This window comes from Gobio gobio, assembly GCF_949357685.1.
Source record: "Gobio gobio genome assembly, chromosome: 11".
Taxonomy (NCBI): domain Eukaryota; kingdom Metazoa; phylum Chordata; class Actinopteri; order Cypriniformes; family Gobionidae; genus Gobio; species Gobio gobio.
In genome coordinates this window covers 56,809,964-56,827,463 of record NC_137104.1, presented here as the reverse complement: position 1 = coordinate 56,827,463, position 17,500 = coordinate 56,809,964, and the positions used below count along the sequence as shown (strand labels likewise).

Below are 17,500 nucleotides of genomic sequence, written 5' to 3'. Positions count from 1 at the left end.
AGTGTGTGAGTGAATGAATGTGAGAGTGAGTGTGTGAGTGAGTGTGTGAGTGAGTGTGTGAGTGAATGTGAGAGTGAGTGTGTGAGCGTGTGTGAGCGTGAGAGTGAGTGTGTGTGAGTGAATGTGAGAGTGAGTGTGAGAGTGAGTGTGTGAGAGTGAGTGTGAGAGTGAGAGTGAGTGAGTGAATGTGAGATTGTGAGTGTGTGAGAGCGTGAGTGTGAGAGTGAGTGTGTGAGCGTGTGTGTGTGTGTGTGTATGTGTGTGTGTGTGTGTGTGTGTGAGTTTGAGTGAGAGTGTGTGAGTGAGCGTGAGTGTGTTTTACTTAAAAATAGCTATTTCTATACCTTGAAATTTCTATAACTTGATATATATATATACTTTATTTATATAGCGCTTTTAACAATGCAGATTGTTTCAAAGCAGCTTTACAGTGTTAAAAAGGAAAAAATACTTGACTTGTTATATATATATATTTAATTCCATGACTTTTTATGAATTGAATGCATTTCCATGAGTTCTCCAGGTCTAGGAATCACACTTTCATCACTAATAATAATCATAAATCCTCATATGAGAATGATTAGTGAAGGGTCATGTGACAGACTGGAGTAATGATGATAAATTCTGGAATATATTACACTGGAGTGACCAGTGAGCACAAACCCACTCCACGGACTCCTCACTGGTTCGGTTTGAGCTCGCCATCGATCAGTCCACTCATTGGACCGCGCTGTGCCGGGTGCGCGCGCCCATGCGCGTTCCAGCGTGCGTGCGAGTGCGCGCTTGCGTTCGGTGACGGGAGGCGCAAAGTGATCGGCGGATCATTTCGATCAGCATCCCAGATCAATAATATCACCTTGCGTGAGCGCGCCTCGCCGTGCGCGCGCCCGCCCCGACTCCACGGCTCGCGTCTGAGAGCTTTGCGTCATTTTGCCCTTTTATTTTTGAATGTTGTCGCGCTGGAGGAGAGATGATGGATGCTCAGAGAGCCAGCTGATCACGGTCAGTGCCGGAGGATCATGTCCTATGTGTCTTCACAAGGTAAGCGCTACAATCCATCACTGATCAATACAGATGATTGACAGCTGATGCTTTTACGTTCACCTGATCGATAAGGCGCCTTGCGCGTTATGGGCAAACCATGGCGATCGATAACCCGTCGGAATGAGTGCAGCTCGGTAACAGATGCGCGTCGAGCGGGTTATTTATAGATACCGAACCGAACCGAATCAGGAGCGGCCCGTGCGCGCGCGCGAGAGAGAGAGAGCGCTTCCGGAACACACGCGCGAACATCAACACCAATACTCACACATTATTAAAAAAACATTATCAATGTTACAGTGAAATGTGTTGATCGGTTAACGGGGAACTTAAAGATGTAATAGTTCGGTCCAATCCACTCCAGAAGTAAAACATATCCTATAATTAACAGCGAATGAGCAGAATGACACTTCACAGTTGATGGATTTTAATGTTAACAGGCCTGATTATGCTCAGGTGTGTGTGGGGCCAGTGTCCATCACATGTGGTGTCGTGAGCTGTGATTGGTCATTGTGATCTCGAGAGGTCATTGAGCTGAGAGCGTTTCAATGTCGCGCTTCTGTCTGTGAATGCGCTTATTCAGAGCCAAACTAACTCTTACATCATCCAGCGCTTATACAGGACACATTATTCATACACACTGCATTCCATGCTATCAACGTTATGGGAACGTTAGCTTGTATCATTCTTCAAGCGTTAAGAGAACGTTACATTGTATCATTCTTCAAACGTTTAGAGAACGTTACATTGTATCATTCTTCAAACATTAAGAGAACGTTACATTGTATCATTCTTCAAACATTAAGAGAACGTTACATTGTGTCATTCTTCAAACATTAAGGGGACGTTACATTGTATCATTCTTCAAACGTTAATGGAACATTACATTGTATCATTCTTCAAACGTTAAGGGAACGTTACATTGTATCATTCTTCAAACGTTAAGGGAACGTTACATTGTGGCATTCTTCAAACGTTAAGGGAACGTTACATTGTATCATTCTTCAAACGTTAATGGAAAGTTACATTGTATCATTCTTCAAACGTTAAGAGAACGTTACATTGTATCATTCTTCAAACGTTAAGGGAACGTTACATTGTATCATTCTTCAAACGTTAAGGGAACGTTACATTGTATCATTCCTCAAACGTTAAGGGAACGTTACATTGTATCATTCTTCAAACGTTAAGGGAACGTTACATTGTATCATTCTTCAAACGTTAAGAGAACGTTACATTGTATCATTCTTCAAACATTAAGGGAACGTTACATTGTATCATTCTTCAAACATTAAGGGAACGTTACATTGTATCATTCTTCAAACGTTAAGGGAACGTTACATTGTATCATTCTTCAAACGTTAAGGGAACGTTACATTGTATCATTCTTCAAACGTTAAGGGAACGTTACATTGTATCATTCTTCAGACGTTATGGGAATGTTACATTGTATCATTCTTCAAACGTTAAGAGAACGTTACATTGTATCATTCTTCAAACGTTATGGGAATGTTACATTGTATCATTCTTCAAACGTTAAGAGAATGTTACATTGTATCATTCTTCAAACATTAAGAGAACGTTACATTGTTTCATTTTTTAAACGTTAAGGGAAACGTTATTTGTGAATGTTCTCTAAACGTTCTGAAACAAATAGAAACATTTAAAAAACGCTCCTTGAACGATGTACAAACAATGTTTTTGTGCTAACGTTTTGAGAACACAAAGGCAAAAATCTTACACATTGTGCCTTTAAAGACCAGATAACACTGAACGAACGTTCTATTAATGTTACAGGAACGTTTGTAACTTTAAGAGAACATTCTTTTGGAACAAAGATTGAAATTCAAATTAGTGACAAACTGATTGATTCTTTTTTGAGTAAATGTTTTGTTTTGTTTTTCCTTTAATAACTGAATCTGACGGTCATGTGGTCATGATTGTGATTGTATTGTTATATTACAGTAAGAGCTGTGAACCGATGGAGAACGTGTCACTCTCAGCGTTCTGCTCCTCTACTGATGGGTTTCAGTTTCTGCAGTGGTTGAGCATTTGTAACCAATCATGTGATGAATGCAGTGAAATGTTGAAGTTAGTGTGGATGTACCGCCCCATCACTGATGTCAGCCAGAGCTGATGATGCGGTTTAAGCGGCTGATCCACTTCAGTGCGGTGTAGATGCCCCGATGAGTGTGTGTGTGTGTGTGTGTGTGTGTGGACACATGCGACATCTCAGAATGTGTTTTGAAAAGTTGACCGTTTAAGTGTTAATCTCGTGATCAGATCATGATATATATTTATCATTACAAATACATTTACAGTTGATTATTCATCTGTATATTATAAATAAATATGACATTTAATATAAATATATTCTATAATATAGTTCAAACGCATTACAGTTTTAAATGTATATAATTAGTAAATTCTACATACATTTACAGTTGAATCATCTTATTCACATATAATATATAAATGTAATTTAATATAAATATCTTATATAATATAATTTAAATGCATTAAAACTAGGCAAGGCAAGTTTATTTATCTAGCACATTTTATACACAGTGGTAATTCAAAGTGCTTTACATGAAAAGGAAGGAATAATAAAAAGAGGATGCATAAAAGATTGACATAAAATGCTTTAAAACAAAATATTGAAAAAGAGTATATACAATAAAGTGCAATCGGAGCTCATTCAGTAAATGTTCAAGCTAAACGTGTGTTTTGAGTCTGGGTTTGAAAGTGAATTTTACATTAGTTTACAGTAGATAAATCATGTTGTTTAGATATGATATATAAATATAATATTTCATATCTTCACATTTTATAATATAATTTAAAAACTTTTACAGTTGTAAATGTATATAATTTGTAAGTTTTACATCAATTTACAGTTGATGAATCGTCTCGTTCACATGTATATTATAATTTAAATATACTTTTACAGTTTCGTTTCGTCGTGTATCATCAGCGTAACAGTGAAAACTGATGCCAGTTTGTTTATTAGGCGAGCAGGGCAACCACCCAGTAGAGCATTACAATAATCTACAGCTCATCAACATTACAATAATCTACAGCTCATGAACATTACAATAATCTACAGCTCATCAACATTACAATAATCTACAGCTTATCAACATTACAATAATCTACATCTTATCAACATTACAATAATCTACAGCTTATCAACATTACAATAATCTACAGCTCATCAACATTACAATAATCTAACAGCTCATGAACATTACAATAATCTACAGCTCATCAACATTACAATAATCTACAGCTCATGAGCATTACAATAATCTACAGCTCATCAACATTACAATAATCTACAGCTCATCAACATTACAATAATCTACAGCTCATCAACATTACAATAATCTACAGCTCATCAACATTACAATAATCTACAGCTTATCAACATTACAATAATCTACAGCTTATCAACATTACAATAATCTACAGCTCATCAACATTACAATAATCTACAGCTCATCAACATTACAATAATCTACAGCTTATCAACATTACAATAATCTACAGCTTATCAACATTACAATAATCTACAGCTCATCAACATTACAATAATCTACAGCTCATCAACATTACAATAATCTACAGCTCATCAACATTACAATAATCTACAGCTTATCAACATTACAATAATCTACAGCTCATGAACATTACAATAATCTACAGCTCATCAACATTACAATAATCTACAGCTCATGAACATTACAATAATCTACAGCTCATCAACATTACAATAATCTACAGCTCATGAACGCATCAACTCACTGTTCAGCATTTGGCATTGAGAGCATGTGCCGTAATTTAGAGATATTTTTAAGATGGTAGAATGCAGTTTTACAGATGCTAGAAACGTGGCTTTCAAACGAGAGATTGGTATCAAAGAACTCACCCAGAGGACTGGACAGAGCATCAAGTGTTAGACAGTATTCTAGGTCACTACGTGCTGAGGGTTTTGTCCAATAATTAAAAATTCATTTTTTTTTAATTGAGTTGCAGGAAATTACTGGTCATCCAATGTTTTATATCAGCTCTGCATTCCGTTAATCTTGTGAGTTGGTAAGTTTCTTCAGGGCGTGAAGAAATATAGAGCTGAGTATCGTCAGCATAACAATGAAAACTAACGCCATGCTTCCTAATGATATCTCCCAGTGGTAGCATGTACAGGGTGAAGAGCAGCGGTCTTAGCACTGAGCCCTGTGGTACTCCATACTGAACTTGTGCTCGCTGGGACATCTCTTCATTTACTGCTACACACTGATAACAGTCACATAGGTGTGACTTAAACCATGACAAAGCAATTCCACTAATACCTACATAATTTTCGAGTCTATTCAAAAGAATGTTGTGGTCGATAGTATCAAATGCAGCGCTAAGATGGAGTAACACTAATAGAGAGATACAGCCACGATCAGATGATAAGAGTAAATCATTTGTAACTCTGATGAGAGCAGTCTCAGTGCTATGATACGCTCTAAATCCTGACTGGAAATCCTCACAGATCACACAATCCCCTTGGTAAGCGCCACTTCCAAGGCGACCCAATAAGGCGTGCGTCACCATTCAGTGCACGCCGCCTCTCACAGTGCTACTAGCACAATGCATCCGGGCTAACAGGTCCCTGTTATTCAGTGACCCGCCCCACAATTAATTCAACCCTTGGCTTCGATAACAAGGTTACTCGCTACAGTTCGCTCACAGACCACCGTTCTTTCGCACTGTGGTAGAGACAGCGGTGAGAAGTGACATGAGTCACGTGCTTCGAACCGAAATATCAAACTGTTAAATTAAGGGAGCGGTGGAAACCGTGCACCCCTCACAGAGCGAGTCAGGCTTTTACAGTCGCTACTTCCTTGTGCCAAAAGAAGGGTGGTGGTCTCAGGCCATTCTAGATTTCAGACATCTGAACAAAGCCCTTATGAAGCGCCCGTTCAGAATGTTGAGAATGAAACAAATCCTCACGCACATCCGCCGGGTGATTGGGTTTTCACTGTGGATCTAAAGGATGCCTTTTTCCACATACAAATAGCCCCTCATTACAGGCCATTCTTGAGATTCGCCTTCGAGGGGAAATGTTTACCAATACAAGGTGCTACCTTTTTGGTCTATGTCTGACTCCCCGCACGAAGTGCATGGAAGCGGCGCTAACCCCGCTGAGGCTTCGGGGAATGAGAATTCTCAATTATCTCGACGACTGGCTCAGAATACCTCAGTCAGAAATACAGTTGTTAAACCACAGATCTTGGCTTCTCAACCATTTAGAATGCTTGGGACTCAGAATCAACGTGGCAAAGAGTTTATTGTCTCCCACACAGAAAGTTTCGTTTCTGGGAACAGTATTGGACTCACTGCAGATGAGCGTGTGACTGACGTCACAGCGCGCGCTCTCTGTTCAGAACCGAGCGGTTTCCCTCAGGCCCGGTGCACACATTCCTCTCAAACACTTTCAGAGGATGCTGGGTCTCATGGCCTCGGCGGCGCTAGTTCTCAGACTGGGTCTGTTGCACATGCGCCCCCTACAGCACTGGCTGAATCGCCGCGTTCCAGCTCACGCATGGCTCTCGGGCCGATTGCAAATCAAGGTAGACCACAGCTGTGTGTTAGCTCTGGCTCCTTGGAAAAATCCCGTCTGGTACCAGACGGGCGTGAGTTTGGGCACTGTTACGAAGTGGAAAGTTATCTCGACAGATGCATCCAACCTAGGTTGGGGAGCCCTTCACGAGGGCAGGCCAGTCTCCGGTCTCTGGTCAGACTCGGAGAGGAGCCTTTACATAAACTGTCTAGAGATGAAAGCGGTCACGCTATCGCTAAGAGCTTTCCTTCCGTACATAAAGCACCACCATGCCCTGGTCCGAATGGACAGCAGGTCGGTGGTAGCCTATATAAATTGCCAAGGCGGTCTGAAAATTATCGATCTGCACACAATGGCGTAAGAAGTCCTAATATGGGCAGAGCACAATCTGAGCTCGTTGAGAGCGACTCATGTGCCAGGCATTCTGAATTTGTGTCCGAACATGCTGTCCAGGTGCAATTCAGACAATTGGGGCAGTTCTTGGAGAGGCAAAAGTGGATCTTTTCGCCTCACAAGACTATGCTCAATGCCGAATATAATTCTCCAAGCACAAGGATGCGTTGGCCCACGAATGGCCCAACCTTCTTCTTTATGCTTTTTCCCCAATCTCAATGTTACCTCAGGTCATAGAGAGGATTAGGGAGAGCAGATGCGCTGTGCTTTAATAGCCCCGCTTTGGAGAAATCAACCTTGGTTCTCACTACTGAGTCAGATGTCGGATACAGATTCGTGGCCGGTCCCGCTGAGGAGAGACCTCCTCATGCAGGCGGGACGGCAGATCTGGCATCCCCGTCCCGATCGATGGGCGCTTCATGTCTGGCCCATCAGCGGGTACATGAGAACCTCTCTGAAAATGTATTGAATACCATTACTGAAGCTAGAGCCCCCGTGACCAGGCGGCTCTATTCAGACAAATGGTCAGTCTTTTCGGACTGGTGTAAAGCGCGAAGTCTGACCCCACAGGATTGTGAAGTGTCAGAAGTGCTTACATTTTACAAGAGCTTCTGGACGCGGGTCGTTCCCCCTCCACGCTCAAAATTATGTGGCTGCTATAGCAGCGTATCACGTTCAAGTGAACGGACTAACATTGTTCGCTTCCTTAAAGGGGCTAGAAGGCTTCACCCACCTCACCCCCTCTTCAGTCCCTATATGGGACTTGTCCAGTGTCTTGGATGTCATGAAGAGCTCTGCACTTGAGCCTCTGCATTCGGTGAGCTTTAAGCTCCTGTCACTAAAGACCGCTTTTCTGCTGGCGATCGTCAGTTAAGCGAGTGGGTGATCTGCACGCGCTCTCTGTGAGCGCCTTCGTGTCTGGAATTGGGCCAAACGACTTCAAGTCGTCCTCAAACCAAGACATGGATATGTACCTAAGTGCTTTCAACTTGGTTCAGAGCACAGGTCATTTCACTCTCAGCACTTTCATCACCGATAGATGAAGAAGATGCTAATTTGCTCTGTCCTGTCAGAGCGCTGAGGATATACATAGAGCATTCCGCTGCTTAGGCAACTGAACAGCTCTTTGTATGCTTTGGCGGCCGCACCCGAGGGTGCGCGGTTACAAAGCAGACCTTGTCACGATGGATAGTAGATGCTATCTCGCTGGCTTATGAGTCTAAAGATCTCAGCTGCCCTTCAGGCATTAAAGCCCATTCTACTAGAGGCATGGCCTCTTCGTGGGCTTGGTCTACTGGCATTTCTCTAAATGATATCTGTGTGGCGGCAGGCTGGGCCTCCCCGTCCACTTATCAGATTATAATTTAGATGTCCCGGCCTTATAGGCTGGGCTTCTTGCTGTGTACAGTTTTAACCCCTTAAGGCTCGAAAAGTCCGGTCTGGGTTAAGTATTGTCATAGCACATTCCTTATACGGCTCGAATTATCTGGCCATTCATTATTCCTGGCCCGACTATGTCCGGTCTATACATTATATTACACATATATCGTGTTCATTCTCATTAAGGGCTTGACTCAGGTCTGGCTCATTTTGGGACTTCTTGATATCATATTACGGGCCCCCCTAGGTTGGCCTGGGTTTGGTGTCGTCGGCTTTAGAGCCGTTAAGCAAGCACGGCGTTTTGCATTGGTCCCCCATAGCGTTTTAGCAAAACGCAATACGAGAGTACTCTCGTAAGGGAACGTTTCGGTTACTAACGTAACCTCGGTTCCCTAAGATGAGGGAACGAGTATTGCGTTTTGCTTGCCGTGCTTGCTCACTTGCTCAGGAGTCGCTTCAGTCGATTAATCTGACTAACCTTGCAAGAGTGGGTCTTATATACCCTTGGCTATGCAAATTCTGTTGCCCCTTGTGGCGGGAATTTGGAAGGACCTGATTGGTCCGTCCCGCCCCACGGTCTCGCCATAGGTTGCTGCAGTTGCAGCGGCACAGCCAATCAGCACGCAGCTGCTTCCTGCTGAGAGTTGTGCAGCTGCACTGCGTGTACATGGTATTTTTGGATAAAAATTTGCTTCAATATCTCGAGGAAAGGAATTCCCCATAACGTTTTAGCAAAACGCAATACTCGTTCCCTCATCTTAGGGAACCGAGGTTACGTTAGTAACCGAAACGTTTTCAGTACATATCCTAATGACAAAGATGAATGAATGATATTAAGAAGAGGATCTATGACCTCTGGTAGCATCTCTTTTAATAGCCTAGTCGGTACAGGGTCGAGCATAAATGTTGATGATTTTGATGATTTAATGAGTTTAGCCAATTCTTCTTCTCCTATAGCAGTGAATGTGTGTGTGTGTGTGTGTGTGTGTGTGTGTGTGTGTGTGTGTGTGTGTGTGTGTGTGAGAGAGAGTGTGTGTGAGAGTGAGTGTGTCTTCTCCTATAGCAGTGAGTGAGTGTGTGTGTGTGTGTGTGTGTGTGTGTGTGTGTGTGTGTGTGTGTGTGTGTGTGTGTGTGTGTGTGTGTGTGTGTGTGTGTGTGTGTGTGTGTGTGTGTGTGTGTGTGTGTGTGTGTGTGTGTGTGTGTGTGTGTGTGTGTGTGTGTGTGTGTGTGTGTGTGAGTGAGTGAGTGTGTGTCTTGATATGTGACCCTGGACCACAAAACCAATCATAAGAGTCAATTTGTTTTAAATTGAGATGTGTTCATCATCTGTAAGTGAAAAGGCTGATAAATAATCTCTCCATTGATGTGTGGTTTGTTATGATAGGGCGATATTTGAACATCTGGAATCTGAGGGTGTAAAAAAATCTAAATATTGAGAAAATCTCCTTTAAAGTTGTCCAAATGAAGCAATGCATATTACTACTAATAATACATTTATGATATATTTACGGTAGGACATTTACATAATATCTTCATGGAACATGATCTTAATATCCTAATGATTTTTGGCATAAAAGAAAAATGGATAATTTTGACCTGTACAATGATTGGCTGTTGGCACAGATACACCCGTGAGGCGCACGACTGCTGTTGAGCTCCACATTTAACAATTTTAGCCAATTCTTCTTCTTCTATAGCAGTGAATGAGTGTGTGTGTGTGTGTGTGTGTTCACCTATAGCAGTGAATGAGTGTAGTTTTTCCTCAGTGACACTACAATGCTCTGTCTGATGTGATGCTGTAGTAGACGCTGCATGGTTAAAATGTTCTCCCTAATATTATCAATCTGACAAGTGAAGAAGTTCATAAAGTACTGTTTGGAAACATCTGAAGCATGGGCATCACTAGGCCCTTTCTAGGGGGCTTCAAAATTCTGTCCAGCCCCCCTAAAAAACATGTGATTACCCTTTTTCAAACATATGAAACTGGCAGAGGCTTCGCCTTCGGCTTCGTCCCGTCTTTTAATCAGCGTGTTCTTCAATCCGTCAGAAGCAGAGGTGTGTGTGTGTTGATCTGAGCTCTCATTGGTCTGTCACCGCTCGTCAATGTCAACATATTTGAGAAAACCAATCAGATCAGAGTAGGCGGGCTTTATGTTCACAGAAGCTGCTGAGGCTGAGCACGAATCTTAGCAGCGCGACTCAACGTCAAGTGAGAAATATGAAGCTAAACTAAACGTTTCATATTTGAGCTGCTTCTGTAAGTCAGAAATGTTAAACAAATGACAAAAATATTCAGCCAATTTAATAAACTTTTGTCTAATTTCACCATTTTGATTTGAAATAGGCCTATGTAATGTCATTTATAATATAATTAACAGACAAGAAATATTAATAAAGCCGTTTTCTTCAGATTAGGCATAAGATTAATAGTAATGAATGTGTGCATATTTTAAATTAATAATTCCATTTGTAGCTCTCAGTTAATAAAAAAGTTAAGTTTTTTCAGCCTGTATTGGGCATAAGATTAGCAATGAATGTGTGCATATTGTGAATTAATTTAATAAATTTAGTTACCTAGCTTTCCTGGTAGCCTACGAAAATGAATAAATATTAGTTAAACATATGTTTACTGTCTTCACTGTCAAAAATGGACAAACTTTATCAGTAATATCTGCCCACTGACATGGTTTTCAAGTTATTGTTATCTAATTTTTTGGCGTTCAGAACATCTTAAAATGCACATATGTAGATCATAGAAATCAAAATTTTCTCTAGGGGCCATGCCCCCCAAACGAAATAATAAACAGCCAATATCCGAATATGCATACTAATAAGATATTAGTTAATAGTGAGAATTGGACCCTAAACTTAAGTCTTACCAAAAAAAAATGTCATACCCTCACTGGGGCTGAGCCCCCTTAAAATTAAAATCCTAGACTCGCCCCTGATCTGAAGCTTTATTTTTGGTTAATTTATCCACTGTATCAAATAAATACTTAGGGTTATGTTTGTTTTCTTCTAAGAGAGTCGAGAAATAAGCAGATCTAGCAGTTTTAAGGCCTTTCTGTATGCAGTAACACTATCCTTCCATGAAATGCGAAACACCTCTAGATTAGTTTTCTTCCAGCTGCGCTCCATTACATGTAATTGGTGAGTTTTACCTACATGCACAGTTTGTGAATCATCTCATTCATATGTAGTCAAATGGCTGTCTGTAAAACCCGAGTTCCTGAACTGATATTATGGGCTGTTCTGGATCTCGGTGTGTTCCCGGATCACGTGGCCTGTTCTGAGCGTTTATGTAAGAATCACACATTGGAAGCATCAATCACAAACGCTCTCGTTTCCCATCATCAGCACTGCTGTAGCAAAGGCTTCTGATAATAAACCTGTTTAATGCAGAAGCCGTGTTCCTGCTAGTTTAGCAGGTTAGCTGTGACATTATGGAAATATTGAGGCTTCTGTGGGCACCAGAAAATGATAAGTCAACACACTTACAGTTAATCTGCTTTGTGAAATAACTTATAATAGCTATGGGGACTTCAGTGTCATTTTTATTAATATCATATGTTTTCTTCATCTTACAGTCGCTCTGATTTGCTAAATCTCTGACCTTTGGTTTAACATATACAGAACTTTGAATTCTTGTTTCTGATGTTGTCCTGGTCAGATGATTAATGTTGACGCAAGACTCTATGTTTGTCAGAATGAACCTGGACTCTAATGTTAGCATGATTTTGTGCATGTTTGTATTAATCTCAGATACTGCATGAATGACCTTGAGGATGATCATGAGTAAAAGCGTCTCACGGGCTTCCGTACTTCAGGGAGCGCTTGGAAAGTGTGCTGGAGAATGTTTAACAGCACATGTGTTGCGGGTCCAGCTGCCAGAGGAGGAAGAGACTCCCACCTACAGAGAGAGAGAGAGAGAGAGAGAGAGAGAGAGAGAGAGAGAGAGAGAGAGAGAGGGATTACATCCATCACGGTTGCCATGGCAACGCAGAGTTGGCTCCCTCTTCCAGAATAGTTCTCTCCTCTCATCCCGTTTTCATGCTGTACTCAAACACTTCCATCTGACACCCACCTCTCTGCCTTTCCTTTTCCTCTCTTTCATAATCCCTCTCTCTGACGCTATATCGGTCGCTTTAAGTCGTTTTTTAGCCGCGGTCGTCATGGTAACAGGCTGGGGGTGTGTGCGCGAGCGCGCGCGCGCGAGAGAGAGTGGGCGTCACGGAAGTGACATCTCTTGGGCTGTAACCCATCTTCCTCCCTCTCTCTCTCTCTCTCTCTCTCTCTCTCTCTCTCTCTCTCTCTCTCTCTCTGTGGGGGCGATCAGGACACAAAAGCAAGTGTCAAAATGAGTTTTAAATTTGTCTTGTGTGTGTTTCCATATATGGCGTATTGAGCGTTACTGTGCTGCACATTTATACTCCCAATAACCAGCCGATGCGTGCTTTCCATTAATAGTGCACTAGTGTTGGAGTCATGTGACCCGTGCTGGCCTAGAGGTGCTGACCTCTCTACTTTTAACATCATACGTCGTCATATTGACGTCATCTGTTGAATTTATTAACTGTAGTAATCCCTCCTGCTTCATACTTCATAAAAACAGCATTACTGTTACTGTTAATCAACCCAAAGTTATTCCCTAAATCCTGTTACCCATTCTGGAGTTCAAGAGAAATATGATTATTAGTCATTGATACAGATAATGTTTGTGTATATAGAGTATATGTTGATTAAGATAAAATAATGTTACACAAACCAGAATTTTATACTGTATTTAGACATACATTTATTTCAGAAATCACAGACTTACTTTAAAATAATTATTAATAAATCATAAAATAATTAGGGCTGTCAAAAGATTAATCACGATTAATCACATCCAAAATAAAAGTTTGTGTTTACATAATATATTTGTGTGTACTGTGTATAATTATAATGTATATATAAATACAAACACATTCATGTATATATTTAAGAAATATTTGCATGTATATACATTTATATAATTTATTTTATATATAAATATTTTATATATAAATATAATACATTTTTCTTAAATATATACATGCTTGTGTGTGTTTTTATACATAAATAATAATTATACACAGTACACACACATATATTATGTAAACACAAACTTTTATTTTGGATGAAATTAATCGCGATTAATCTTTTGACAGCCCTAAAAATAATGTAATGATTATTCAAAAAATGATGTTAAATAAAACACATATTATTAAGTTTGACCTGATGTTGATGGAAGGTGATACTTTAAGACAAAAAATAATAATTCACCCACCCTGGAGTTTATTAGAATTTTTTTATTTTTTTATTGATACATTTAAAAAATATATATATTGCTGTAAAATGTTAGTGTATATCTATGTTTATTGCTGTACAATAATGTTACACAAACCATACACTGTGTTTAGATATAAATTTAGTTAAACTGAATTGCAAAAATAACACATTTTAAATAATTATAATAAAATAATGTTACACAAACCAGAATTATATACTGTATTTAGACATAAATTTAGCAAAACTGCAGACTTAATTTATAATTATTACTGTAAACCATAAAATACTGTAATAATTATTAATAAAATAAAACAGCATGTTATTTATTTTGAATAAATATGTGTAATAAGTGTTCTGATTCAGTTGTATCATATGCACTAATATTGTGTGTGTGTGTGTGTGTGTGTGTGTGTGTGTGTGTGTGTGTGTGTGTGTGTGTGTGTGTGTGTTCAGATGGAAGGTGTGTGTCTCCATGTTCTCGGCCTCACACCCCTCTGAATGGCCACGCACACGATTCCCCCGGCTGGACGCGCCAGATCCGCGTCAGAGATGGAGACCAGTTCTACCTGCTGGATCAAGAGGAGGTGAACACACACACACACACACACACACACACACACACACACACACACACTGTGAACACTAGAGGGAGCTGCAGGCCTTTGATGACTCTTTGACTCTCCTGCATCATCAGTGCTCTAAACTCTAGTGTGCAGACAAACTATATATATATCATTTTATATAGAAGCATTAAGATTAATATATATATATATCACATGATCTTATTCATGGGCGTCGGAAGCAAAAAATGGGGTAAGCAAAATAATCTTAATTCAAACAGAAAACAAGATTATTTTGCTTACCCCATTGGCAGATTATTTTGCTTATTTTAAGCAAAACTCCCTTAATTTTGAGTTATTTTCCCCCAAAACAAGACAAAAACTTTTGCTTGTCTAGTAAATGCTTCTTAATGTAAGATTTTTTAGATATTTGGACTGAAAACAAGACAAAAATACTAAGTAAGAAAAGCAGTTTTTGCAGTGGTGGACGCATGACAGAGTTTTGACGTAAATCGACCCGCGGTTCGAATCCGCCTTTTGCCGAACTCACTCTACTCCCTTTTCCCACCACATATCAGATCAGAAAGGCATTTATTTTCAATAAAAATGAAGAAAGTATTAGAAAAGGGGAAATAAAGCGTCTAACGTGTGTTTAATAACAAGTTTTTACAGGGTTGCCAACTCTCACGCTCTCACTCTGCTCAACTTAATCTCACATCAAATGGCCAAACCTGCTTTTGATATTAAAAAATGCTAAGCGTTTAATTTTTTTTTTAGTTTTAATGCGAAATTCAAACAATAAATAGCGTTTGGCGCTAATGTGGCATAATGTTAAAGCCAGAGGCGTTGAAAAACGGAGTTGCGACACGCTTTCATCGCTTTCATTCTCAATGCATTAGAATGGCTTAAGGCAGGTGTCCAAACTTTCTTTTTCTTTTTTGACAGAGAGTTTTGACGCAAATGGACCCGCGGTTCGAATCCGCCCTTTGCCGAACTCACTCTACTCCCTTTTCCCACCACATATCAGAATGCCAAATAAAAGGCATTTATTTTCAATAAAAATTAAGAAAATATTAGAAAAGGGGAAATAAAGCGTCTAACCTTTTCTATTATTTTTTTATATATATATAAAAAAATTTATATTATTACTGAGTTAGAACTCTATTTTTATTTCAATTTAATAAGTGCTCTATTTTTAATAAGTGCTCTATTTAGGTAAAACCACACTACAAAAAATGCTTTTCTTACTTGGTATTTCTGTCTTTTTTCCAGTCCAAATATCTAGAAATTCTTAAATCAAGATGCTTTTACTAAGGAAAATTACATATTTTTTCTTGATTCCTGGGGGGAAATATCAAAATGAATTGAGTTTTTGCTTGAAACACACTGAATGATCTGCCAATGGATTAGAAAAAAAGTTTTTTTTTGGGACACAACAAACCAGATTCCAAACAGAAAGATTATTGTTCTGACCCCATTGGCAGATATATTTGCTTGTTTTAAACAAAAACTCACTTCAATTTCATTTTATTTTCCAGAAAACAAGTAAAAATATCTAATGTCATTTAACTTATCTCGTAAATACATCTTGATTTAAGAATGTTTAGATATATTTAGACTAGAAACAAGACAAAGATACTAAATGACAGCATGTTTTGCAGTATACACAAGGCCAAAAGTAAAAAAATATATATATATTTCTATATCTAGAATGGCTTTAAGGTATTTAGTCAATAAACATATAAATACAAATGCACAAAACTGCAAGTTTATGACAAAAATAGTCTGCAATTCAGCCTTTATTACTCATTTAATACATGTCTACATTACAAATTAAATAAAATGAGATATTAACCTACATTTCAGACAAAATACCTCGGCTACAGGTGTTACCACAGTAAATCCATGATAAATGTTGGCGAATTGTTGTTTGAGAAGTATTTGAACTGAATGGGCTCAGCTGATTTGCACATTAGTGTTGTTGATTAAGTCAGGGCAGTTTAACTGGATTTAAACTAAATTAAAGATTCGCAGCTCATACCGGAGACCTCTTTTTTCTTGTATTTAGCCCTCAGGTATTCCTTACTAATTACTCACACTCATACTCTTGGTGGTCTTAACTATTTTTCAATTAAATAAATGTTCTATATTTTAGTTCAATAATATTTATTGAATATTTTGAGGAGATCTTTTGGTACTAAATACTATTTGTGCAATAATTATTGTCAATTAATGACCACTTAAAACATTTTTCTTCTAATATTTGTATTATTTATATTATAGTTAGTGTAGTAATTAAAGTTAAAATAGAGAATTCCACTGCAAAGAGGCGAATTAGAATCTTTTTATGGCTAAAATAATGATAATGTTAATTTGTAATGCCATTACCCGCTGGTGCCTTTATGGCTCTTTAATCAATATACATGTATCTAGTCTAGTTGCTCAAAAAAGTATTGCAGTTTTGCATTTTATTAAATATTTAGATATGATCAAATACTAGATTTCTTTAAATGTGAATTTTTAAAATGTTAATAACTTGCATCCTAATATTTTTAATGATCAGGGGCGTCAGATTGTGGGTAGTGATTACCAGGGCCCCGAGGGCAGAGAGGGCCCTTGAAGAGTCTGGGATATATTTAACATGGAACACGGGGCCCATCAGGACTGCCTATGCATAGGGCCGGGATTTTGTGCTCCGCCCCTGTTAATGATACTCACAAGTGAATATTAATGAATGCGAGTACATATCATTTAACCCAAGAATACTGCTAAAGCAAGCTTATGTTTCCTTATATGTACAGTAGGCTATACACATATGAATTGATACTGAATCAAGATTGAAATTGCCCCCCCCCCCCCCCCCCCCAAAAAAAATTAAAAAAAAAAAAATTGATAAAAGTGGATGGGTCTTGTCCCGAACACACACTGTGGTTCTGACGCCCATGATCTTATCGCTCATGCTCTGCTGTTGAATCAGTTAAAGGGACAGTTCGCCTAAAAATTAACATTCTGTTATTAATTCCTCACACAAACCCGTCAGACTTTCATTCATCTTTGAAATGTTTTGGATGAAGTCTGAGAGATTTCTGTCCCCACCAATGAGGTTCATTCTAGTGTTACGCATCACGTCTGAGCTTCAGCGAGAGCCAATGAGGTTCATTCTAGTGTTACGCATCACGTCTGAGCTTCAGCGAGAGCCAATGAGGTT

At 39.1% G+C, this 17,500-nt stretch overlaps 1 protein-coding gene across 1 annotated transcript in view; it reads left to right on the top strand.

Moving 5' to 3' along the window:
• Positions 1-1,019: 1,019 nt before the first annotated feature.
• syngap1a (synaptic Ras GTPase activating protein 1a) overlaps positions 1,020-17,500 on the top strand; it is a gene marked incomplete at both ends in the record, with an annotated part of 105,177 nt that continues 88,696 nt past the window's right edge. Inside the window, 2 exons of the mRNA XM_079828613.1 lie at positions 1,020-1,041; positions 14,186-14,316. Of these exons, the coding sequence (XP_079684739.1) occupies positions 1,020-1,041; positions 14,186-14,316 (153 nt within the window). The remainder of the gene's footprint in view (positions 1,042-14,185; positions 14,317-17,500) is intronic.